This window comes from Rhododendron vialii, chromosome 2a, assembly GCF_030253575.1.
Source record: "Rhododendron vialii isolate Sample 1 chromosome 2a, ASM3025357v1".
Taxonomy (NCBI): domain Eukaryota; kingdom Viridiplantae; phylum Streptophyta; class Magnoliopsida; order Ericales; family Ericaceae; genus Rhododendron; species Rhododendron vialii.
Window position 1 is genome coordinate 21,626,484 of NC_080558.1, and position 21,506 is coordinate 21,647,989.

General features: G+C 39.9%; 1 protein-coding gene and 1 long non-coding RNA gene across 4 annotated transcripts; both read right to left on the bottom strand.

The window, feature by feature from the left end:
* Positions 1-979: 979 nt before the first annotated feature.
* Positions 980-20,309, bottom strand: LOC131316671 (homeobox-DDT domain protein RLT1). Of its 3 annotated transcripts, none has more exons than XM_058346107.1 (19): positions 19,790-20,309; positions 18,592-19,020; positions 17,564-17,619; positions 16,818-17,210; positions 16,652-16,741; positions 16,359-16,523; positions 16,017-16,239; positions 14,896-14,996; positions 13,663-13,749; positions 13,418-13,570; positions 13,042-13,197; positions 10,205-10,414; positions 9,720-10,134; positions 9,419-9,603; positions 8,543-9,067; positions 6,505-7,113; positions 6,082-6,186; positions 4,860-5,111; positions 980-1,948 (listed from the first exon to the last, which is right to left on the bottom strand). In XM_058346107.1, the coding sequence occupies exons 1-19, from the start codon at positions 19,875-19,877 to the stop codon at positions 1,247-1,249; spliced, it is 4,944 nt and encodes a 1,647-aa protein (XP_058202090.1). In that variant the 5' UTR covers positions 19,878-20,309; the 3' UTR covers positions 980-1,246. The 3 variants fall into 3 exon arrangements, with proteins under 3 accessions (XP_058202090.1, XP_058202089.1, XP_058202088.1); XM_058346106.1 differs by having other exon boundaries at positions 9,419-9,642; positions 19,790-20,308; XM_058346105.1 differs by having other exon boundaries at positions 9,419-9,648; positions 19,790-20,308.
* Positions 10,924-13,035, bottom strand: LOC131316675 (uncharacterized). The gene is made up of 2 exons (XR_009197223.1): positions 11,480-13,035; positions 10,924-11,373 (listed from the first exon to the last, which is right to left on the bottom strand). It is a non-coding gene; the product is annotated as an uncharacterized LOC131316675 (long non-coding RNA).
* Positions 20,310-21,506: the final 1,197 nt, after the last annotated feature.

Consider the following 21,506-nt stretch of genomic DNA (forward strand, 5'->3'; position numbering starts at 1 on the left):
ACCATAGCAAGGCATAACCAAAACCATAGCAAGGCATAACTTATTTGTTATGCATTAGTTGGGTTTAGTTACGCCTCGGTTGGTTTTTTGAATATTCTTTTGTTATGCCTTGTTTGGGTTCTGTTATACTTGTAATTGATTTTAGTTATGCTCCTAATGGTAAAGTTATGCCAAAAATTACGGTGTTCCCAAAATGACCGGAGACACCATAGCATCATCCTTCAATATAACTCGATGGAGTCGGTGTTATAACATAGGTTTAGAGTTTAGACTTCAAAGCTTGTCGATAGACATCATGTAATCAACCACAGACAGAAGATGGCCAGAAAAGGAAATAACAATGGCCTCAGGTATCAGAACATATTGCGTACATATTCTATTTGCAACTATGTTAAAAAAAGTTCACTGATGCGTCATCTCAGACGAGTTTTTTGTATAGGAATTGCGTTTGTGCACCTATTACTTTCAAATAGGACGTTTTGCAGTAAACAAGAAAACCATTTATCCAACTGCGAAGAATAATACATACACTACACACTTTCATTACACCATCCACTACATTCTTTATGAGACTCATTTCGGGTCCAACAAAAAATACATAAAAATATCTATAAATTTTAAAATAATATTTTAGAAGGCCCTGCAAAAAATCAGCTTTAACCAGTATCGGTAAGTATTATTTCCAAATTTATAGGAGTGAAAATACTTAACTGCGCAGTTTCGAACATACGAACCCAGAAATAATATTTATCGATACCCGTTAGAGCTGATTTTTTACGGGGCCACCTAAAATATTATTTTAAAATTTATGGATATTTTTCTGTATTTTTGTTGGACCCGAAATGAGTCCCATAAAAAATATAGTGGATGGTGTAGTGAAAGTGTGTAGTGTATGTAGCATTCCTGACTGCGACTGCTACTTGCAACGAAATTTCCATCCAATCAGAAGTTTAACAAGTGCCAACAAAACAAAGTGGCATTAGGACTAAGGAATTGCTTAAAATAAGTACATATCAACTCTGCATATTGATCCCCGCCAAAAAACCTTCTCCTTATGTTTCTTCTTGCTTATCAATGACTGGTAACAAATAGAGCAACAGCATCTGAATATATATTTCTCCTATACCTATACAAAAGATGGCCCACTAGTAAGCTGCACCTTATAAAAGAATTACAGAACAAAGAAATATACAAAATCTAAATCGCCTTGTGATACATCAATAGTCCCTTCAAAAATTCTCTTGCTTTAATCACTATACTCTTCTGAACCTGCTGACTCCGTGCTTCCTTCCTCATTCGCATTTCCATCTGAATCCTCATTCATATCGACAACTCGCTCAAAATTTCCTCCATCCATCTCTTCCAAATCATTATCTTCCTCACTACCATCTAAATCCTCATCACTCATCACCATCAAATTCCCAGTCCCCCACTTCGCATATTCATACTCCACCACACGATTATCATCATCATCATCAGAAGATTCAACAGGTTCCAAACTGTTACTTTTTTCAGCACCCTCATTTTGCATAGGCTGGATATCTTCCCCAACCTCCTCCTCCCCTCCGGAGTTTCTTGGTGACTCCCAGCCAGAATTCTGAAAACCAGCTTCGTTGCCCATACGACTCGGTAGCATTTCATCAATGACCATCTTTTCCTCTCTCCTCCTCCTAACGGTTCTGCGACCCCTTCCTAGTCTTTGTCCATGTGCTCTCTCTCCATGCTGCCTAAGTACATGAGTTAATGGAATGCTCAGATTTCGCCTTCCGGAACCACTAACTCTTTTCTGCGACCTTCCTCGGAAGCGGCCGCGAATCCCTTTTCCATATTTATTGCTCCCATACACACTAGTTAGGCCAGTGAAATTCTTCTCTCTCATGTGTCCATCTTGGTCTGCCTCTGGTTGTTCAAAATCTTCTATGTTCTTCATGACAGAGTACCCTGATGTCTGGAGATAACTCACAGAGGTTATTAAAATAATGGTTCTATGGTGAAAAGACAAAGATCAAAAAACTACAATCACAACATTTTAGTACAATCTAAATAATAGGAAAAAAGAAGAAAGTATTCCCAAATAGCACCCCCATCAGTAGGGTTATTGCCTAACAGCCTAACATTTGACATCACAAGAACAAACTGCCTGTGTTCAGACTCAAATCTGCAACCTGGAGGTTAGTAGGCTGTTTTTTGGACCAATCACCCCTACTTTAGTAAAATCAAGAATGTCTAATCAGTCAAATTTAGACCACGGAGGTAACAAGTTGATGTCGTTGTACATTGATATAAAACCAGGCAGCAATATTAAAAAAACACGGAGTCAGTGGCCTACTCGTCAACCAAGAATACCAAATTCCATGCCGTGCCCAAGATGCCTCCACAACTATGGTTCCGTTCCAGCAGTCCAGAATTGTGTGCTGGACGGCTATTACCAGAATTAGTGCATTGGTAGAAAGTAAAGGAAACAGACTCATTTATATGTGTCCATTGTACACAAGAATTTTGGGAAAGTTAAAATATAGTTGCTTAATTATGTAGGGAACTAACTGAAAAATGAGATTTCCAGGGAATTTTGCAGTACAAAATTCAAGGGAAAACTAATCCTAGTGATAAGCCCTCAATAGTGAAAATAATAGGGCTTATCTCTCTCATTTTTGTCACACACGCGCACAACTTGCTTAATTTGAACGATATTGCGCGAAAGGTGTGTTTTTGTCGTTTTCAAGGAAACCGTGTGAATAAGGCACATTTGGACGTCATGGATAGCCCTGAGTGTGTCCAAGTACCCAAGGCCACGTGGCACTCCACGACTGAGTCCCAAAAGTCATGAAAAAGAGGCTTTGAAGCATACTCGGGATGCCCAAGGGCCAACGGAAGTGAGGGAAATGCGAGGATTTTACCAAAGCAACTCATCTTTCGACCAACTGAGGATAGAATCGTCATATCTTTTGATCTACAAATTATTTCTGATCCAAACAACTTGGGTTAGAAAATAGACTCAACAAGCTTTCCAACGGTCCAAAGAACACGCAAATCCAAGTTCGGGGTGTCCGTAGTGAGCCCGCGAAGTTTGCCGAACAATCTGTCCAACATGTACCGGTACTGAGAAATTGCCAATACCGGTACAACCCGAGCAGGATCAGTTCCAAATCTGCCAGTCAAAGACTTGTATCGGTACTGAGGATTTGCTGGTACTGGTACTGTCAGACTTGTCCCACATCGCTCATCTAAGTCACCCAAGCTTGGTTAATAAGTTCTAGAGGCTACTCCACCTATAGCCAATTGGTTTTAGGTTGGAACCCTCCCCGAAATCTAACATGGTATCAGAGTTAGGTCTTGGGTGGCCTCACCTCTCGTGGAAAAGTCTCTGTCATCTCTGTCGCCCGAGTCAGTCAGTCAGCTCCTACTATGTCACCTCCACGTGCATCCGGGCTGCACGTGAGGGGGAGTGTTAGACTTGTCTCACATCGCTCATCTAAGTCACCTAAGCCTGGTTAATAAGTTCTAGAGGCTACTCCACCTATTGCCAATTGGTTTTAGATTGGAACCCTTCAAGAAATCTAACAGGTACAACCTGGAAAATTTCGCGTTTTTGTGCCCGACTTTATAACTTTCCAGGGGCATTTAGGACTTTTGTAACACGACTTTGAGGACCTATAAATACATTCTAACCTCATTTTAGTTGGTTATCTTCCTTTTTGCTTTCTCTCACTACCTCCCTCTCTTAGGGGCTCTCAATCCCCCATGGATTGAGCTCTAGATTTCCATTTCTCTTACAATTTCCTTTCAATAATGCAAGTACTCTAAATGTCAATACATGTTTTAGTTGTTAATCTCGTTTTCACCATGTTTATAGCATTTCCTTCATCTTTCTTAGTTCATCTCTAATGGAGGGGTAGCCTCCTTGGCTTGGTCATGGGGTGATTTCTATCCCATGATTTAGGTAGTTTAATGGCTTCTCTCATTTCGTGTGCTCAATATGGTTTGTGAATGGATTAAGTTCTTGTCTTTATGTAACAAAACCTAGGGTTGTTAACCTCTTTGATTATGTGTAGGCAAGGACTTGATCTCTTGCCACATATAATGCTTGGAGCTATGTCACTCTAAGTGTTTGCCAAAATGCCTAAAAGAACTTGTTGAGCTCTAATCTTTGGTCTAAACTTAAGGTTTGTTAACTTTATTGATGCGGTGTCAACAAGGAAACTTGGCACATAGCATGCTTGGAACTCTGTCACTCTATGTGTTTGATAAAATGTCTAAATGAGTTCCTTTCCATTTCCAAATCCCGTTGTATGAGTTTAATTTGAGTTTCATGGTTAAATCTTCCGGGTGAGATCAAATGACTTTGAATCTCACTTGAGTAATTAAAGAGAAGCATTGAATGGCATAAGTTATGGGAGGAATTAACCCCTAGACCTTGCCGCTTTTAATTTCTAGTCAATCTTCATTTTCATTCAAGTTAGGAGGTAGAGATAAATTCCACTACTCAAAAGTTGGCCGTCTTAACGCTAAATCTAAAGGTTGGCGGTCCTAACGCTAAAAACCCTTCGTAAATCAAACCTCCGGCCTAGCTCCATTGGCTCCCTGTGGATTCGACCTCGGACTTCCGAGTTTATTATGCTACAACCGACCTAGCCCTACGCTTGGGGCACTCTTTACGACAACACACTTTGGTCGAGCAAGCACCTAGTAGGAAGTTCAAAGAAGGGGGTCCCACAAGTTCCTTGCTACCTAAACAGTCCAAAATGCAGGAAACTTAAACATTCTTTTACCTTAATTTCTTTCCCTAACAGCTGAACAGGGCCTATAAGAAGACCAACAATGGAAAAAGAGCGAGAGAAGAGAAAGAAGAAAGACTCAACTGTGAAAGTTTCTCCTTCCTTGTTTTCAAGAATCTCGACCTTCTGATCTAGGTTGTAGGAAATAGAGCCATCAAGCTCTAAAAGCCTGAGAGCAACAGCAGCAGTGGTCTGTGGTATCCAAGGAAGTTGAGGAACCGATCCAGGATTAGCACCTCTCCCTGATACAGCAGAGGACGCCAATAATTCGTCTGTTGTCTCGAAGTTTGTCGATAAAAAACCCCGTTTGATGACAACTTCAAACTCCGTCAAAATCTGCAAATAAAGTTTAAAATTGAGGTCATTCAAACAAAGAATGACTAATAGTAGATGTCATTCAAACAAAACAAAATGACCATTAGTACATGACACCCAATATAGTTTTCTATTCTCTTTATTTTCTCATTGAAAGGATTGGTTGCTTAGCTGCTAGGTCTACAAAATCCTTATTGGACACCATACTACAACTTTAGTGGTTCCAGCATATTAAGTTTCTCCTGGCAGTTATTACTTATGAAAAAAAAAAGTCTCTCCTGGCAGTTATAGATGCATATAGTCTAAGGTGTGTATACTCACCAATCAACACACTAGTATTCTGAACATCAAGAAATAATGGCACTCAGAAAGTGGAACAGTAAACACCGTCATAAGCTAGGAGAGACCCTCTTCGTTTTGGGATTTTGGATTTGGATTTGGATTTGTAGGTAATGAGTGTAGAGAGAAATAGAGTAATGATTGGAAATAGGGGTAATGATTGGAGAGAGAGAGAAAAATGAGAATAATGATTGCAGATAGGGGTAATGAGTGAAGAGAGAAATAAGATAATGATTAGAATCCAAAATCCAAAACGCATGTCGCCAACCAAATGCTTGAGCACATTGCAGAGAATCACTAAAAACTTAAGTACAACTACGCAAGGTCAATCAACAAATCATGTCCGCCAAATATGGCAACTTGAACCTTCCAGCAAAATTGTTACATTATGAATTAAAATGGATCCCCAGCCTCTTTTATGAAAAAAGATCACGTTGTACATGCTTTGACATACTGAAAGAGATACTTCACTTACACAGATAATTAAAGGTCGATAAGAAAGAGCAGAAAGTCACAAAAAAACTTGCACTGGAAGTAAACAAGGGCATCTTACAAATCAAATAGGAAGAACAAAAGATCGAAAGGAAGAAAACAAGGCACAGAAATGTTCAACCTAAAGTATGAGAAATAGAACTCCGAAAATTAATAAAACCTGTAGAAGATCCTCAGCAGACAGTGAGGCATGTAACTTAATACCCCAAGCCTTCCTACATTGGTCCATCCAAGAAGATTGAAGACCCTCTGATGGAACTGAAACCTGACATTCCAAAAATGTGAGCATAGTCAAAACTGGAAAAAGAGAACTACACACAAGATGCCAGAAAATAGGGCTAGTAGCTTAACTGATAATTTTCAAAAAAAAGAAAGAAGTTCGAAACTTCTAATCCAAGTCACATAATGCGCATGCGCAAGCATGAAAACGTCTTTTAAAAACTACTAAAATTCGAGAGAGCGAGGATTGAAAGCGCGAGCACAGGGTAAGGATGGAGGGCATGAGCGCAGGGCCCTATTGAAGGATTACGTGATTAAGGTTCTAATTCCAATAGAACTGTTCTCCAAAGCAGATGTTCCTCACCTCAACGAATGTTAGCAAGGCCCTGAGCAATCTGATTCTCAAGGGATGAGAAGCTTTTGAAAGGTTATAGTTTCTGGGGCTTATTTTTCTTTTATCTTCAAACTGTTCAGAAAGAGTAGTCTTGTTATCAGAGGTACCAAATGGCCTGTAGCAAGAAGGGCAGAGCTCGTTGTCAACCATAAAAGAGTCAAGACAAAAATCACAAATTCCCATAAGTGGCCTGCATCTTTTCTCTCCATATCTCATAGCACAGAGAGTTGATGAATCAAAGCATTCTTTCCACATCCACCTCTGGAACTCTTGATATCTTTCCATAACAGCCTTTTTCTCGGTTTCGTTCTTCCCAAGCTCAATTTTAAAAGAGAACGATGGTTCACAGGTATTAGAATTTGAACCAGAAACCGTACTACTAGGGCTGTCTTGGGCAGGACTACAATCCATTTCAGTATCTTCATTTACTATGCTTCCTTTTCTGTCGACGATACTAGCACTTTGTGAATGCCTTCTGAGACTTTCCTTGAAAGACTTCTCAATGTATTCCAGCATTGTATGCAAATGAGATTCTCTGATCCCACGGGTGTCCAACGATGCCAAAAGAGCATCAAATGCCTACATGTAGAATAATCCCATCAGAAACAGACAGCTAACCGATGCAAAACATCGACAAAAAACATGTTGAAATTACAATCAGACTCTCCATGTGTTAATTCAGGATCATAAAGAATGTGCTAAAACTCAGGATTAACATTCAGATCATTGACAACGCTGTGTCTGACCACATGAAAATCCACCGAGATATCGTCAGAGTATAACAAAGAATGCAGAAATACGAGTACAGCTATGAAGCATGAGTCAAACATCTTGAGTGGGCAGTAGTCTCACAAGAACAGAACAAAGTGAGCCAAACACCCTAGCACTAGTAAACATCAAAATGATACGCCACATTGCAAACATACTATTAGTACATTGACTCTAAAATGAGAGTCAGGTTAATTATGACCAGACAAAGACGATCATTCTCCTTTCCGTACCGCAACTTTCTTCAACATTTTGTTGAACATCTCTATGCACAAGTTCATGTGGGCGAACAGCCCCGTCCGTAGCTCATGCAGATGAAATTCAATACAAATGCTTTTTCTAATATCAATCAGCCAGCAATCAGAGTAGGGATGGCAATTTGAACCGAACCAATGGGTACCCGAACCGATAACCGAAACATAACTGAAATTATCCCCGTGGATATGGGTATGGTTGAGGCCTTGGATAACCGAACGGGTATCGGTTCGGTTATGGTTTAACTGATACCCGAACCAAACCGAAATTATAATTACAAAAATACCATTTATATTTATATATACAAGTATAACAGAAACATTGTTTAGGGTTAGACACATGACTCCACGCAGCCAATACCCCAAAACCCACTACCCCTTTTCTCCTCTACAACCCCTCACAGCAACGCACCTCACCCCTCTGCCATTCGTCCATCATCACAGCCCTCCGCTGTTCGTCGTCAATCTCCCTCTCTTTGACCGTAAGACTCTCTCTCTCTCTCTCTCTGTGGCCATCGTCGTGTCTGTACAGTACAGTGAAGAACGGGGTTTGCTCGTCGGAATCGGTGAATGGTGGAGAAGATTTGCAGCGTTGTGACAAATCCTCTCTCTCTCACCAATTCGGGTACCCGATCGGTTCGGGGATTACGTGAACCCCATTTGGTTCAGTTATGGTTCACTACTTCTCTACCCGTTTGGGTTTCGGGGTGGATTTGGGTACCCATTCGGGTTCGGGGATCGGGTACGGATTTGCCAATATCCGCCCCGAATGCCATCCCTACTTACCGAAGGTCCCTATCTCCCATACACCAATAGAAATCCAATCCTTAGGGTGAAGAACTCAAGCAATTAAATACGTATAAAACCAAAAGGCCCCAACCTCTTTTGTCTCCAAGAAACAAACATAGCAAAACACCTATATCCAATCAAGTTTTGAGAAACTGTAGTTATAGATCACATAAGTATAGCTATTTGCAGAAGTGTACCTCTTCAGAATCAAAAAGCCTCCAATAGCCATCAGGTGATTCAAAAAAGATCCTTCCAGAGCCAGGATCATGTCTAGAGGCAGATGCAACAAATTGCCAGTAACGATTACGCCTTCGATCTAGCCCAAGAGGTAGAGACCTGTATACGTACATCTCTTCTGCTCTGTGGCCAATATACGATTTCAACTGCAAGCGTGTCCTTTCTGCAGCATAACCATTTTGCTGATTTGAGGAACCAATTTGACCCATGGAGGCTTCGAGTTCCACCAGGATCCTATCCGCCCCAATAAAAGGCTCTTCCTTTGCTGTAGTGGTTATGGCCGGATCGTAAATACTGTTATCGACACCAGTCAATGGGCTTTGGCTGCTCTCTGCTGCAGCACAGTTTTGCTTTATTTCAGCGTCATTTCCCGCAAAAGAAGAGGAATGGAACTTAGGTATACTCTCATCTTTGATGCGCTTTTTATCCAAGTGTGCCTCTGCCAACATTTGCTTTTTAAGAGCATTTGCAGCATCCAAGCGATCCTGCAAAACTCTCAACATGAAGAGACAGAAAAAGGACCAATCTTCTTTCTTGCATTGCTACAATAATACAACCGCAGTTCCCTTCCGTTGATCGCTTCTGGGAGTTCAATTCTTAAGGGAACATGTATTCAATGCAGTCAAATCCAATAAAAAAAAAGTGCTTATTGCCAATATTACCCCCCTTTAACCATTCTTGGAAGAGTTAGAACTTACAATATTGTAGAACTAAATCTTATGTTTCCAAATGGACAGGCATTTTGGGACATCCCAAATGGAAACACAGACTAACAAAAGGGGATGGAATGAGTAAGCAATTTAACAATTAACAAATAAAAATCCGACGATTGTTACCTCAAGAACAGAACGGATAGAGTTTCCTTCATTGGCAATGCCAACTAAGGCAACAAGAGCTCTGAGACGCTCTTCAACAGAAAGATCTGAATATTCCCCTTCAGTAAGCCCTAGAACCCATGGTTGACCTGACTTGCTTTCATCAATCTCTGTATCTCCTTGACCAGGCACACTTGCACCATTTTCTTTACCAGAAACATCAACAAATTGATTGACAAGAGTGCCTGAAACTTTTGGTCCTTATACCCTTAGTGAAGGAAGAAAATGAGTCCTCTAAGAAAAAACAGAAAATGATTCTTACCAGCAGTATAAGGCTCGTTTTGCAGATTTAATGTGACATCGTCTACTAAACTCTCCTTTCCATTTCCTGAGCAAGTATTAAATTCAAAACTGTTGCTGTTTTGGTTTGCATTTGGAGTACCTAAATCATGAACTTCCGGACCCTCATCAGCACCTTCGCCTTCCGAGTCGTCTTCTCTTTCAACATCCTCAGGATCTTTGTTTTCCCCAGCTAAGAAACCATTTTCATATCGCTTTATTTTCTCTCTGGCTGCTGCTAGTATTGCCTCAGAATCATCAGGATCTTTTCTGAAAGGAAGCCGTACGCAATATGTCGAAGGAGCTATTCTTTCAAAAAGAACTGGATCTCTTGATAAGGCAACTGAAATAGAGGCCTCTGGTGTCTTGCTTGATGTTAGGTCACGAAGTCCAGATTTCTTCAAGCAAACGTAAGGAAATCAGGAAAAGGTAAGCGGTAAAAAGAGCCATTCAAAAATAATATCATACCTGAATCTTTTTCGCAAGGTCTAACACATTCATGCCCTTGCTTCCTTCAAGAGAAAGAACATGATAAGCTGCAAATTTGACTGTTCCGGGAGTCAACCGATGCCTTGATCTGCGTTGAAGAGGAAACCCTTTCTCTTGCATAATTGCAACAGCATTCTCAGCTGCAGAACCATTTCGTAGAATGGAAACTATATCTTCGCAACCTTTAGCCTGAATAAAGAGTACTCTTAGCACTGTTCTATACAAGGCAAACAAAAAACTCAAAAAAAGTTTAAATAATCTTTATCGTGAGCTTAGTTGCACGAAGCGGGAGCAGGGGGCGCGGATGATCATAGAAGTGTGGGAGCGCCGTGGGGAGCGTTTAGGAAAAATTATTTATTTTTATGTATTTTAATGTAGTTAGAACTTAGATGTCAAAAAGAAAATATTATTCTACCACTTAAAATGCAAAACACAAAAATATTTATAGTTTTAATATGTGATTCCAGTTGTTCTCCATATCTTAGTTGCAACAAGCGGAGGCGGGAGTGGGATCGGTTTAGGAATAATACATGAAAATATGTAATGCAAGTAAATATTATTATGCATTATTCATGTCAATTGCAAAGATTGTCTTAGTGACTAAGTAATATTGTGGTTATATTATCTAATTGAGCAAATTTAAGTTACTATTTTTCTAATATCTTATCATTACTTTGTCTTTTATCTTGCTTGGTATCTTTTATTTTTGTTTTTGTTTTTTTTTTTTTTTGGGATTTACATGCCTAAGAGGTTCTATCCTAGTTGGGAGCGGGTTCCTTCTCAATGGAAGCGAGGTTCCTGACTTGAGAGCGCGGGAGTGAGGTTCCAAGGTGGATTCGCCACCCACATTGGAGGTTCCTGCAACTAAGATCGTGTGTCAAATGTCATGAACAAACCAAACTTAACTGTGTGAAGGGAAAAAGAAACCCGTTAGTGAACTGTACAATGGCAGAGCTACATTGATATTTGATATGCAATTAGTTTATGATAGTTTTAGCATATCTGCCAGCCAAAGTAAGTCCTATTAGCTCCATCTTCAATTACGAACATGATTATACCAAACAATCAGGTGCACATGGGCATGCGAGTGAGGAAAATCAGCTCACAATCGCAACCCTTCGTACTGAATAATATCTGCCAGTTCCTCCCTACACATAGACTCAATATATCAATAATGCAAACTGCCATTTCCAGTGAAGAGGAGGTGGGATGGTCCAGATGGAAGCAGGCCAGAAGTGGCAGATTTGATCTTACATTAACATCAGACCATGTGTAGCACTTGATGAATACAAAGCAGACTCAACTTCAACGCCCGCTCCTTTAAACCTTGTTCCCAGTCAGCTCCATAGATGGCAACAGAGTACAGACAACAGGCTGGATTGTTCCTGCATTCTTTGGGTTTTTTTAAAAGGACTTTTTCATCCCCCTAGTGACAAACTGTGCGGAAGCAACACACTGAATTTGCCGAAAGAAGGTTGAAGAGATTGTTAGCGGCTGACCACGACCAGCATCCTCCAAAGCCCCAACTTTTCCCTCGTTTGCTTTTGGCTACGTGGACTTGGTGCAGGTGGCTCAGGTTTGATATAATGTCTTCCTATATTGCAGAAGGTTTTACTCCAAATGTCCTTTTTCTTGAAAAAGTAAAGAACTCCTCAAAAGTATCCGTTTAAAAACAGAAGAGGATCTTCTCTATGTAGCGGTCGAACTTCTAGAAGCTTCGCCAGAAGCCACTAGTCGCCTCCCGAATGTCTCTTGACGAACAAATCCATATACCATACCCATACGAGTTGTGTGTATGAAAAGACTGTGTATCACATGCTTGAAGACAAAACTTCTCTCTCTTATCCTCCACCACCATTTTTTCATTTCTGCATCTGTTGTAGAGGTTCCAACAAGCTACCTCGCCATTCAACTCCTAGAGTTCCCCAAAACCACTACCCGATCCTAGTTTCATATAAGCCATCGACATTAGCAATTTAGCATGCTCACCCATGCTTATCAAGTAATGAATATCCTAACAAACCTCAAGGCCATTCTTCCAGAAATGTCCCCATTGTCAGAGCTTGCTGGGTGTTTACACTTGGTACAGACCTCAACCTGCTATGTGCAATCAATGGCTGCGTTAGACTTGAATTTGCAATATCGTACTTGGCAGGCTGACCTATTACCATTCTTCCAAGCAATGCCACCTTTAATTTATCGGGAATGCTACTAGATCCGATCTCAAGTCTTAACTTAATAAACACACAAGCCTATCAAAAACAACTTAACAAACATACAAAAGCGCAAGCACACACTTACACACACACACCTATATACATATAGCATATGATATAAGCATACAGCCAAGCCCAGATATGTAAGAAGACCAGTTAAAATTTCCATTTTTGGAAAAACAACATCTAGCATGGAATCATCCAAGAGTCTTCTAATGGTGCCACACAAATAATTTTAATTATCAGGTCTTGCATGAATTACTGCAATCCACAATGGGGATGTCAGTAACTCTGTGTAAAACAGCACAGTTAGCATTACTGCATTTATCTTTTCCCTTTCCAGAATAAAGTTCTGTATAGATGCATACTTTGTTATCCATCTAAAAAATAAACGCAATACAAAAAACTAAATACCCTCCCCTGTGCTCCAATTATCAAGAGCTATATATCTGATTCTCTGGTGCACACTGATTGTAATATTGAAGGCATATTTACTAAGCCAACTCTGACAAAATTAACCTGGATACTTTTGCATATTATCTCAAGCACAGAAATAGAAGGTGAAATATGCCACACCAAAAAGTTAAAAGGGGGGAAAACCTCAACATGGTCAGGCAAGCCTGGTTTTTCAGTTCTTTTTTTCTTCAAGCGTGGTCCAAAGCATGCTGATAATGCAAATTGCCGCAATATTTCAGGCCATGTCAATGGATTTAGGCGGTTCTTCCAGTGGCATATGTCAAAGCCCCATAGATATGCCTAGAGGAAGCCAAAATAAACAGAAAGTTCAGTAACAAGAATGAAACTTTATTCCAAGATACAAATATGGCGTTAGATGTGACATCAACTAGAGGTTAATTCCAAGATACAAATATGGCGTTAGATGTGACATCAGCTAGAGGTTAATTCCAAGATACAAATATGGCGTTAGATGTGACATCAGCTAGAGGTTAATTCCAAGATACAAATATGGCGTTACCCCTTCAACAATTCGTGGATGTCCGCCTTCAGGATTAGCAGAACTATATTGATTTGTTCCCACCACAGTGGAGGGAGTTCTTGCAACGTCTTCAATATCTTTGATAATCGATTTCAGAAGAGCAATGTGTATCTCGCCCAATAATCTCGAATCCTAAGAATAACATGCAATATGAATACCCGACAAATTAAGGATTACAATATTTTGGCCAGATAACTCAAATAAAGACCTTCCAAGAAACTTACATAGTCATGAAAGCCTTGAACAAGTTCATCCAGTGTAAAAGGCCAAAGCTCCAGAACATCTGCAAAAGTCATGCAGAAACTCCACACCTGAAAAGCCAACCACAATGATAAGAATTAGAGCCCCAAATTCACAGCTTCAACAAATCTTTCTCCTGAGTGAACCTATATGAACAAAGCACATACATTTACCTTCCTTTTAAGCATGTCATGTAATGAGGAGTTATGCATTCCGTTGTTGCTACCTCTAACTAGACTCAGGGAGATGATCAGAGGGAAGAATTAGAGTTTAGTACTACCTAAGAGACCAGGGCCAGATAGGTATGGGGGTTAGCTCCAAATATGACGCAATAAGCATACTTCTTCGGTTTTCTAGGATATCACATAGAGACCTAGCCTATGAAGCACGGCCACTTCGACAAAGGTCACATACCGGTGTCGACCACTTTGTCGGTCACACTCTACGGACACGTGACTGACACTCAAATCAAAAGTGTCCTATTTTATCCAATGTTTTCCCGTTGGACACTCCGAGGACACTCTAAATCACACACTAGACACTCTCGACCCACGCTATGAATTCTCACAGGACACACTGGGGTGTAAGCCAAAACTTAGGCACTAGGTAAAACTTATGAAAGTATTTTTTTTCTGTGTGAATCAGTGATAGATGTCGATTACAGAGTACAAGACACATGAATGATGAAATGGATTGTGTTGGAACACTTTTGTGAATGATGTAATCACAAAAGTTAATAAAGGCATTACAGTATTTTGTTCGAGTTACATTTCCAATTAATGAACAAATGTATATGTGCTACCTGAGCAACTACATGGCAAACAAGAATTAAATAATTTTTGTAGTTTCACACAGCAATAGAAGAACACCATTAATGAACTTCAAATAAAACTTCTTCCACAACAAAGTGCAGTATACATATCATGAAACGGAGACGATGGCTATGTTTCAAGCAATAGACGTATTAAGCTAATCAACCCATGTGCTAGGAACATCTACAAAACGTGAGAAGGCTTACATTAAGGAACGAGCTAGGAACATCTCATTTTGACAAAAGAAAGGAAGGTGCTTGTGTGGCATTGAAAATGAAAGCTTACAGCGCAGTCGCCAATACAAAGTATCCAAAATAACATGTACATGAGATGCACCCTACATGCTTGTCTCAATACAAGCTCTCAGCAAGATATAAACAAAAAGAAAAATGTCATGGGACATACCATTAGAAGGTCCCCGATGTTCTCCTCTGAATCAGTCCAGGGCGGAACTGAAAATGGTCTTTTCAACAGCACAGACTCAGGAGGGAAAGAAGCCATAGAATCTGAAGCAGGAAACTTTATTTAGCAATTCATGAGATTTCAAAAATAAGTTGAACAGATCGATAAACACATTTAAGTCAACAAGGTAGCTACTTATACAACTGAACAACTTGTGAAACATGAAAACCATAGTTTCAGAATAAAAGACGCAAGATCAAAACAAGTCGAATCTACAAAATGCACCAAAGACAAGTTCATGAAATGTTTGAGACACTCCACCAGCGTATGGCCCATTTAAATAACTCAACGAATTAAATTCCGCACAAGAATCTTGTGGTTTTATGGTTTCTGTTGCTCACTTGTCAGTACCCGGGTTGCATCCCTTTACCATTATTCACGGGCGCCTTTTGACTTCTTGGAAGAAGACTTGTATGTATGAACAACAAGCATTGTACCTGTACTACGCATGGGAGCAAGGGAAAAATAATGCTATGTTTTACCATGCCTACACTCTTAACATAATTTTTTTAAACCACATGCAAATATTAAAGAAGTGGTGTGCAATAGGGTCGAGGAAGGAAAGAGTGTGAGAAAAGAGAAGTGGAGAGTGTAACGCGAATTTTCGTGTGATTTTGTTTTATCTTCTCAGAAAAAAAGAGGTAGTGCCAAGCGGACTACACCTCTTTAGTATACAGTATAGATGATCAATGCTCTGAACTGTGCATATTGTACTATACGGAGAGTGCCTACCGGTGTTAAAACAATAACTCAATTCCAAGGTGAGTGAAGTAGATCGGATTGATCATCTCATGGCATTGCATAACCAGATAATTAGAAAAATGGGTATTTAAGGAAAAGAACACAATTGTTCTACTTGTTAAGCAAAAGGGAAAACAAGAAAGCAAACTTTTACATGCTCATGTTAAAGCCTGATTCTTTGCAAAATTGAATGCCGTATTATTGTCTCAATTTACTCTATTCAAGATAATCTTAAACCCTGTACACGGCCTACGGTTGCAAAAACACCCAAGTTATAAAGATGGTGAAAAAGTTCTCATGGGAGTATGTCAAACACCACCCACCTCTGAAAGACTCGAGGTTTTGCATAGTGTCATGGTCAAGAGAAACTATTGAGGGTAATCCCTTGCTTGAAACAGCCAATTCCATTAACTCCAACCGATCATCCTCAATTAGCTCCATGGATTCCCTAGCAAGTCTCCGGGTTGTTGCCCTCTCAGATGCAGCTTTCAGTCTTGCTTCTTCCTTCTCTCTGCGAAGCTCTTCTTTTTGCTGCCTCCTCTCAGCCTTGACAAACAAAAAATGGAGGAAAGACAAGAGAGTGAGTTTTCCTAACCACTATTTGTTTGGAGAAGGAAGGTTACAACTAAAACAAAAAGCTTGCAACATTTGTTTCTCAAATGTACTTTCAAAGATTCCTTCTGTAAAAATTTCTCCCTCCTTTCATTTTCACGTCTTTCCTCCCGTTGAAATCTCTCTTGCTGTCGTTGCTTTTCACGCATCATCCTCTCTTCTTCTTTCCGCTTTTCACGTTCTTGCTTCTCCATCTCCCTCCTTATTTGCTCATCTCTCTTGCCAAAGAAATAGAGAACATTAGTTTGAAAAGGGTCTATTTGTCCTCTTCTATCAATTTGTTTTCCTTTTCTCCCATATTCGGATGTTAAAAATTAGTTACAAATAAGGACAGATAAGACCAAACCTTATGCCTCAAGGTATCTTGTTTGTCAAGGTCTTTCTGGATCCTTTTTTCAGGGGGTTCACCTTGTCTTTCAATTCTACCTTCATTACTCTGCTGGAGGAAACCAAGCATTACTACCAATTACTAATACATTGTGTGAAACAAAATAGCAACAGCTTTACATTACCTTGCGTTTTTTCTCCATCAACAAACCATGTTTACTTTTTGAAGTGTTCCTGTCAGATGCCTCTCTAATTTCTGGCGCTCCAACTGGATCCATATAGTCCGGAGCATCCATTTGCATGTTTATTGAGACCTCCATATGTTGAGTACATTTATTATCCCCAGAAGGTGATGAAAAATGTCCCTTCCTATCTAGTTGAGATGATAAGCTTTGACTAGGTACCCGGCCTTGGACTCCAAATCCACAGGACAGTTGTCCATTACCAAGCAGAGGTAAAGAAGCATTGGCACCAGGACAACCAACAGGCGAATCATAGAGGTTATACGGCATAAGTCCTTCGTATGCATCAGATTTGATACTGTCGAGAAGATATTCACGGTGACCCATCTTACCAGCCTGGAGGAGAAACAAATCAAAACGTCAAGCTGTACTTTATCCAGAAGACCTAAGTATCTTTCATGTTTTCTTTAGTGTTTTTAGCAAGAATTGCAGTGCAAAACACAATGAAGCCCTTTGATCTATGAAACCTACAAGCTTAGTTTCTCTCAATAAATTAAAACCCTGAAACTCCAAGCCTTCAAAGACTAAAGCCAACCATATAGTGAACTATGGGCAGTTCCTTCTTCATACAATCCCTTCTATAACATAAAACGAGAAAATTCTTGCACGGAGAGAGAGAGAGAGAGAGAGAGAGAGAGAGAGAGAGAGAGAGAGAGAGAGAGAGAGAGAGAGAGAGAGAGAGAACCAACTTTGATCGGCTTCAAATTACATTCCCCAAACGATTGTTCCAGCTGCTTTGCCATCACTACTCCGCAAGGAAAACCAAAAAGTTAGCACAAAATAGGAAAGACACGAAATTAATTGAAAAATCATATTGGCTAGAGACCAGCTACATGATGCTGACGATAAGGTGACATTTCTTGGGCAAACATAGAAGTAGAATAACAACTAAAAGGAAGCATATTCTTCAAGTTACTAATTTTACAGCACATTGAAGTTTTCTCATCAAAGCAATCATGGACCTTGGAGATAATTAACCTAGCTTATTATTCAACTGGCAACCACAAGTTTCATCAATGTGCCTTTGTGCATTTTTTCTTCTTTTCCTTTTGCTCTCAATTAAAAGTAACAGAAGGATCCCTTTTGTTACTCCTTTATAATCCCTCTCCTTCATCCTCTACAAAAACTTCTGCCATTTTTTGGCAAAATTATTCGCACCAATTTAAGGAACTCAATTACTTTATTCCCCATTGAAAGTAGGACAAAATTACACCAAACACTTGCAAGGACTTCTATTCCAAAATGAAAAAGCACAGTAAGCAACTCTATTAATATGCACCAAGCCCGTGTTCACCACTCACCACCTCATAGAACAAGCAACACAATGATTTATTGCAATGTGCCTTTGACCAACTATCAGGCTTGCCGAACTAAGTTCCTAAAATCATTACAGAATGCTTCCAAATCATTAGAGAAACCCTAAATTTAACCAAAATTGACTGGCACAATAGAAAGATGTACTTCAAAATAGGCAACAAGGCACTAATATTTCAAATTACTTTTCATAAAGTAATAGGCAACAAGACGAACAAAGGTGTATAAAATACAAAATTCATTGTTTCACGAGCATACCCCAACCACAAATACGATTACAGTTTCTAAGTACCAAACAAACACAATAAGTACCTATAGGAGCCTCAAAATCAAACTCACCACCCTAGATATTCTAAATCATACTTCTAACTAGTTTAATAATAACATAGACAATAATAAATACCTATAGGAGCCCCAAATGCGCCGGGTGGAAGTTCATCAAACTCCATCCCAAGAATTGGCCCATCCTCCCTCAACGGCTCTCCGAGCTGTGCCTCCACACAAGCTATCACTCTACTCTCCATTACCGACCTTGGTGAGCCATAATACCTTCCTTCCATCGGCACACCATCCCTACATTCGAAATGACTCGAACCTGACCCTGATCCCGAGGCTGACCCTGAACCCGACCCAAACCTTGATCCATGATTCCCACCTCTTTCAGAAGCAATAAACTCATCTCTAGTAGAATCAAAATTATCCGTCTTCGCTTTCTCCATATCCTTCCTATCCTTCAACCTTCTGTGGCAAAACCACATCTGCAACTGCCTGTCCGTCAACCCTAATTTCTCGGACAGATCCACCCTAATCTCCTCTGACGGATATGTCTCCACTGCAAAATGCACAAGAAACAGAACAAATCAATCAGAAACATCATCACTGAACTCACCATACATACAAATAAGCACACGGCCGCACATTGACATACATATAAATCCTCTCTTGGTGTGAATGGCTGTAACGAAGCCGGCTCACACTTTTAATTTCCTAAACTATCCCTTTAACGAAGAAACTGACAAGAAGAGCAAAAAAAAATGTCACCCTAATTTTCTTGATTTCTTCTCCTCTTTTTCTACTTTCACATCCACGATTTCATCACGGATTGATCTCAATTCAAGATTTTTCACTTTTCCTCTTTTACATAACACGTGCGCGCGGGTGTCTAGTGCTTACATATGTAAACAGATACGTCTCCAATGCAAAACACCTCAAGAACAAAAAGCACATCGATCGAAAACATCATTGCGCAGATCACCATTCATGCATACATGTTCACATTCCTACACATTACACATATATGTAGATATATACATATATGTCTCCTCTTTAAAATGCAACAGAAACAATAACCCACTACTCATAAACGAAATCACAAGAATCAAGATTCGTACAAACACATATCTATGGATGGAATTATACAAACACATATCAAGATGACCATTCATGCATACATGTTTACATTCCTACAAATTACATACCTATATATTCACATATATGTCTCCTCTTTAAAACACAACAGAAACAAGAACCCACTACTCAAAACCTAATCACACAAATCAAGATTCATACAAACACATCTATATGGGTGGAATTATACATACATGCGTAGGTTTTCTCGAGGATTTCCAGCTGATAAGGGGTCTTCATCTGGCGCTTGGGCTTCTTCTCTCCCTCTGAAGCAGCCTCCATTGAAGATCAAAAACCGCAGTTTTTTTTTTTTTCCTCTTCAAACCCTACAAATCGAGACCCAAAAAACAAAAACTAGGGCTTTCTGTTAGAGAAGCAAACGATAGGTATAATGGGATGATCCCCCCCTCTCTCTCTCTCGGTCTAGAAATCCCAAGGGGAGACGACTTGTGGCAAAAATTTGACAAAACATATAATTATACATATAGATGGAGGAAAAAATCTGGTGTGAGGCAGGACTAGGATCAAAGGAATAATTGTGAAAGATTGAGGAAAGCGTAATTAAATGGAGGAAAATAGAACAAATGTTCTTGCTTCTGGCTGCACATTCCATCTTCTTGTTATTTTCTTGTTTTCTAGTTTTTTTTTTTTTTTTTTCCCTTTTGCTATTTTTTGTTTCTTGAAATTTTTTATTGACAAGGAATTGGGTTTTTAATGTTAACTGATTCTCATTCGTGTTTCGTAAAGTCAACGGGAACTTTCATTTGTGTTTTTTGGGATTAATGTTTTCGTTATTTTGTTCTGTGTTGGTTTTTTTGTTGTGTTCTTATTCGAGTTTTGGGTAAATTAACATCACCTCCCTGAGGTTTGCAGCGATGACAATTTTTCCACACATGAGTTTCTACAAATGCCCACCCCCTCCTTGAGTTTTACAAGTACGTTGCAGTTTTCCCCCCATCTGTCAGCATCTCCAATCCTTGCCCTTTCCTTTCCCCAAATTTGGGTCAAATTAAAAGTTAACATTGACGTGTTTTGGTACAAGTATATTTCTTTATTTCTCTCTCTAGGAATCGAAAAGTCAGGCTCCATAGGGTTTCTTCTGCCACCTAAGGGGAGGCGTCACCTTTCCCTTTATCCCCTGAGCTCACCTCCTTTCCTCTTTTTGTCTTCTCTCCCCTCTCCCTTTCCGTTTTCTTCCCCTTTCTTCCTTACCTCCTTCATTTTTTCTTTGTTTTTTTCATTCATAAAATCGATCAGCAAGGCAATGAGACGACGATGATGGCGGCTTCCAGTGGTAGTGCTAGCTTCTATGGATCTCAGCGATTATTTCTCCTCTAGCCATTTTTAGGAGCCAGATTAGCACACTTCATGGTGGCTGCACATTAGGGGGGGTTCGATCGTTTGACGAGGTTGGCTCTAGTATGGTCCTCGATCCCAAGTTTTATCTCCTTCTCCCCTCTTTTGTTTTCGACCCCCTACCCTCGTCGTGTTTGCCCCCATTTTTTTCGGCTGTTAGTCTGCTTTTTGTTTCCCAATCAGAGTTACTATTCAATCTCTGATTTTGCTTAACGACAAGGGTTATTTCGGGTCTTGACGAAGCGGTCGGTGTTGGGTCCCATTGTGGTTGCTGTTGAATGGCCTGGTTCTCGCCTAACGGCTTGGTGAGCGTCCGCGGCAATTTTGGTGTTGTCTAAGTTCTAAGTTCCATTTTCGTTTGTGGCTTGGTGGAAGTCGGGTGTGTTAACCGGAGGTGGTGGATGTTCTGTCTGAAGTGGTGGGCAGCAACATTTTTGTAGTTCTAAAGCTAGGTTTTGGATTTTTTTTGGGCTGGGCTTTACACTCATTATCTATAAATAAAAAAAATCCAAATCCAAAATCCCAAAACAAACGAGGTCTCAAAAATTTCCTTCC

Bases quoted from the DNA above. Each gene is read 5' to 3' on its own strand.
- LOC131316671 (XM_058346105.1), bottom strand. From the start codon at position 19,877: ATGGAGGCTGCTTCAGAGGGAGAGAAGAAGCCCAAGCGCCAGATGAAG. The intron at 17,620-18,591 runs GTATTTATTATT...CTTGCGGAGTAG, and splicing joins CGCATTTGGGGCTCCTATAG to TGATGGCAAAGCAGCTGGAA. The intron at 16,742-16,817 runs GTAATGTAAAGC...TTCCTCCAGCAG, and splicing joins TGATGGAGAAAAAACGCAAG to AGTAATGAAGGTAGAATTGA.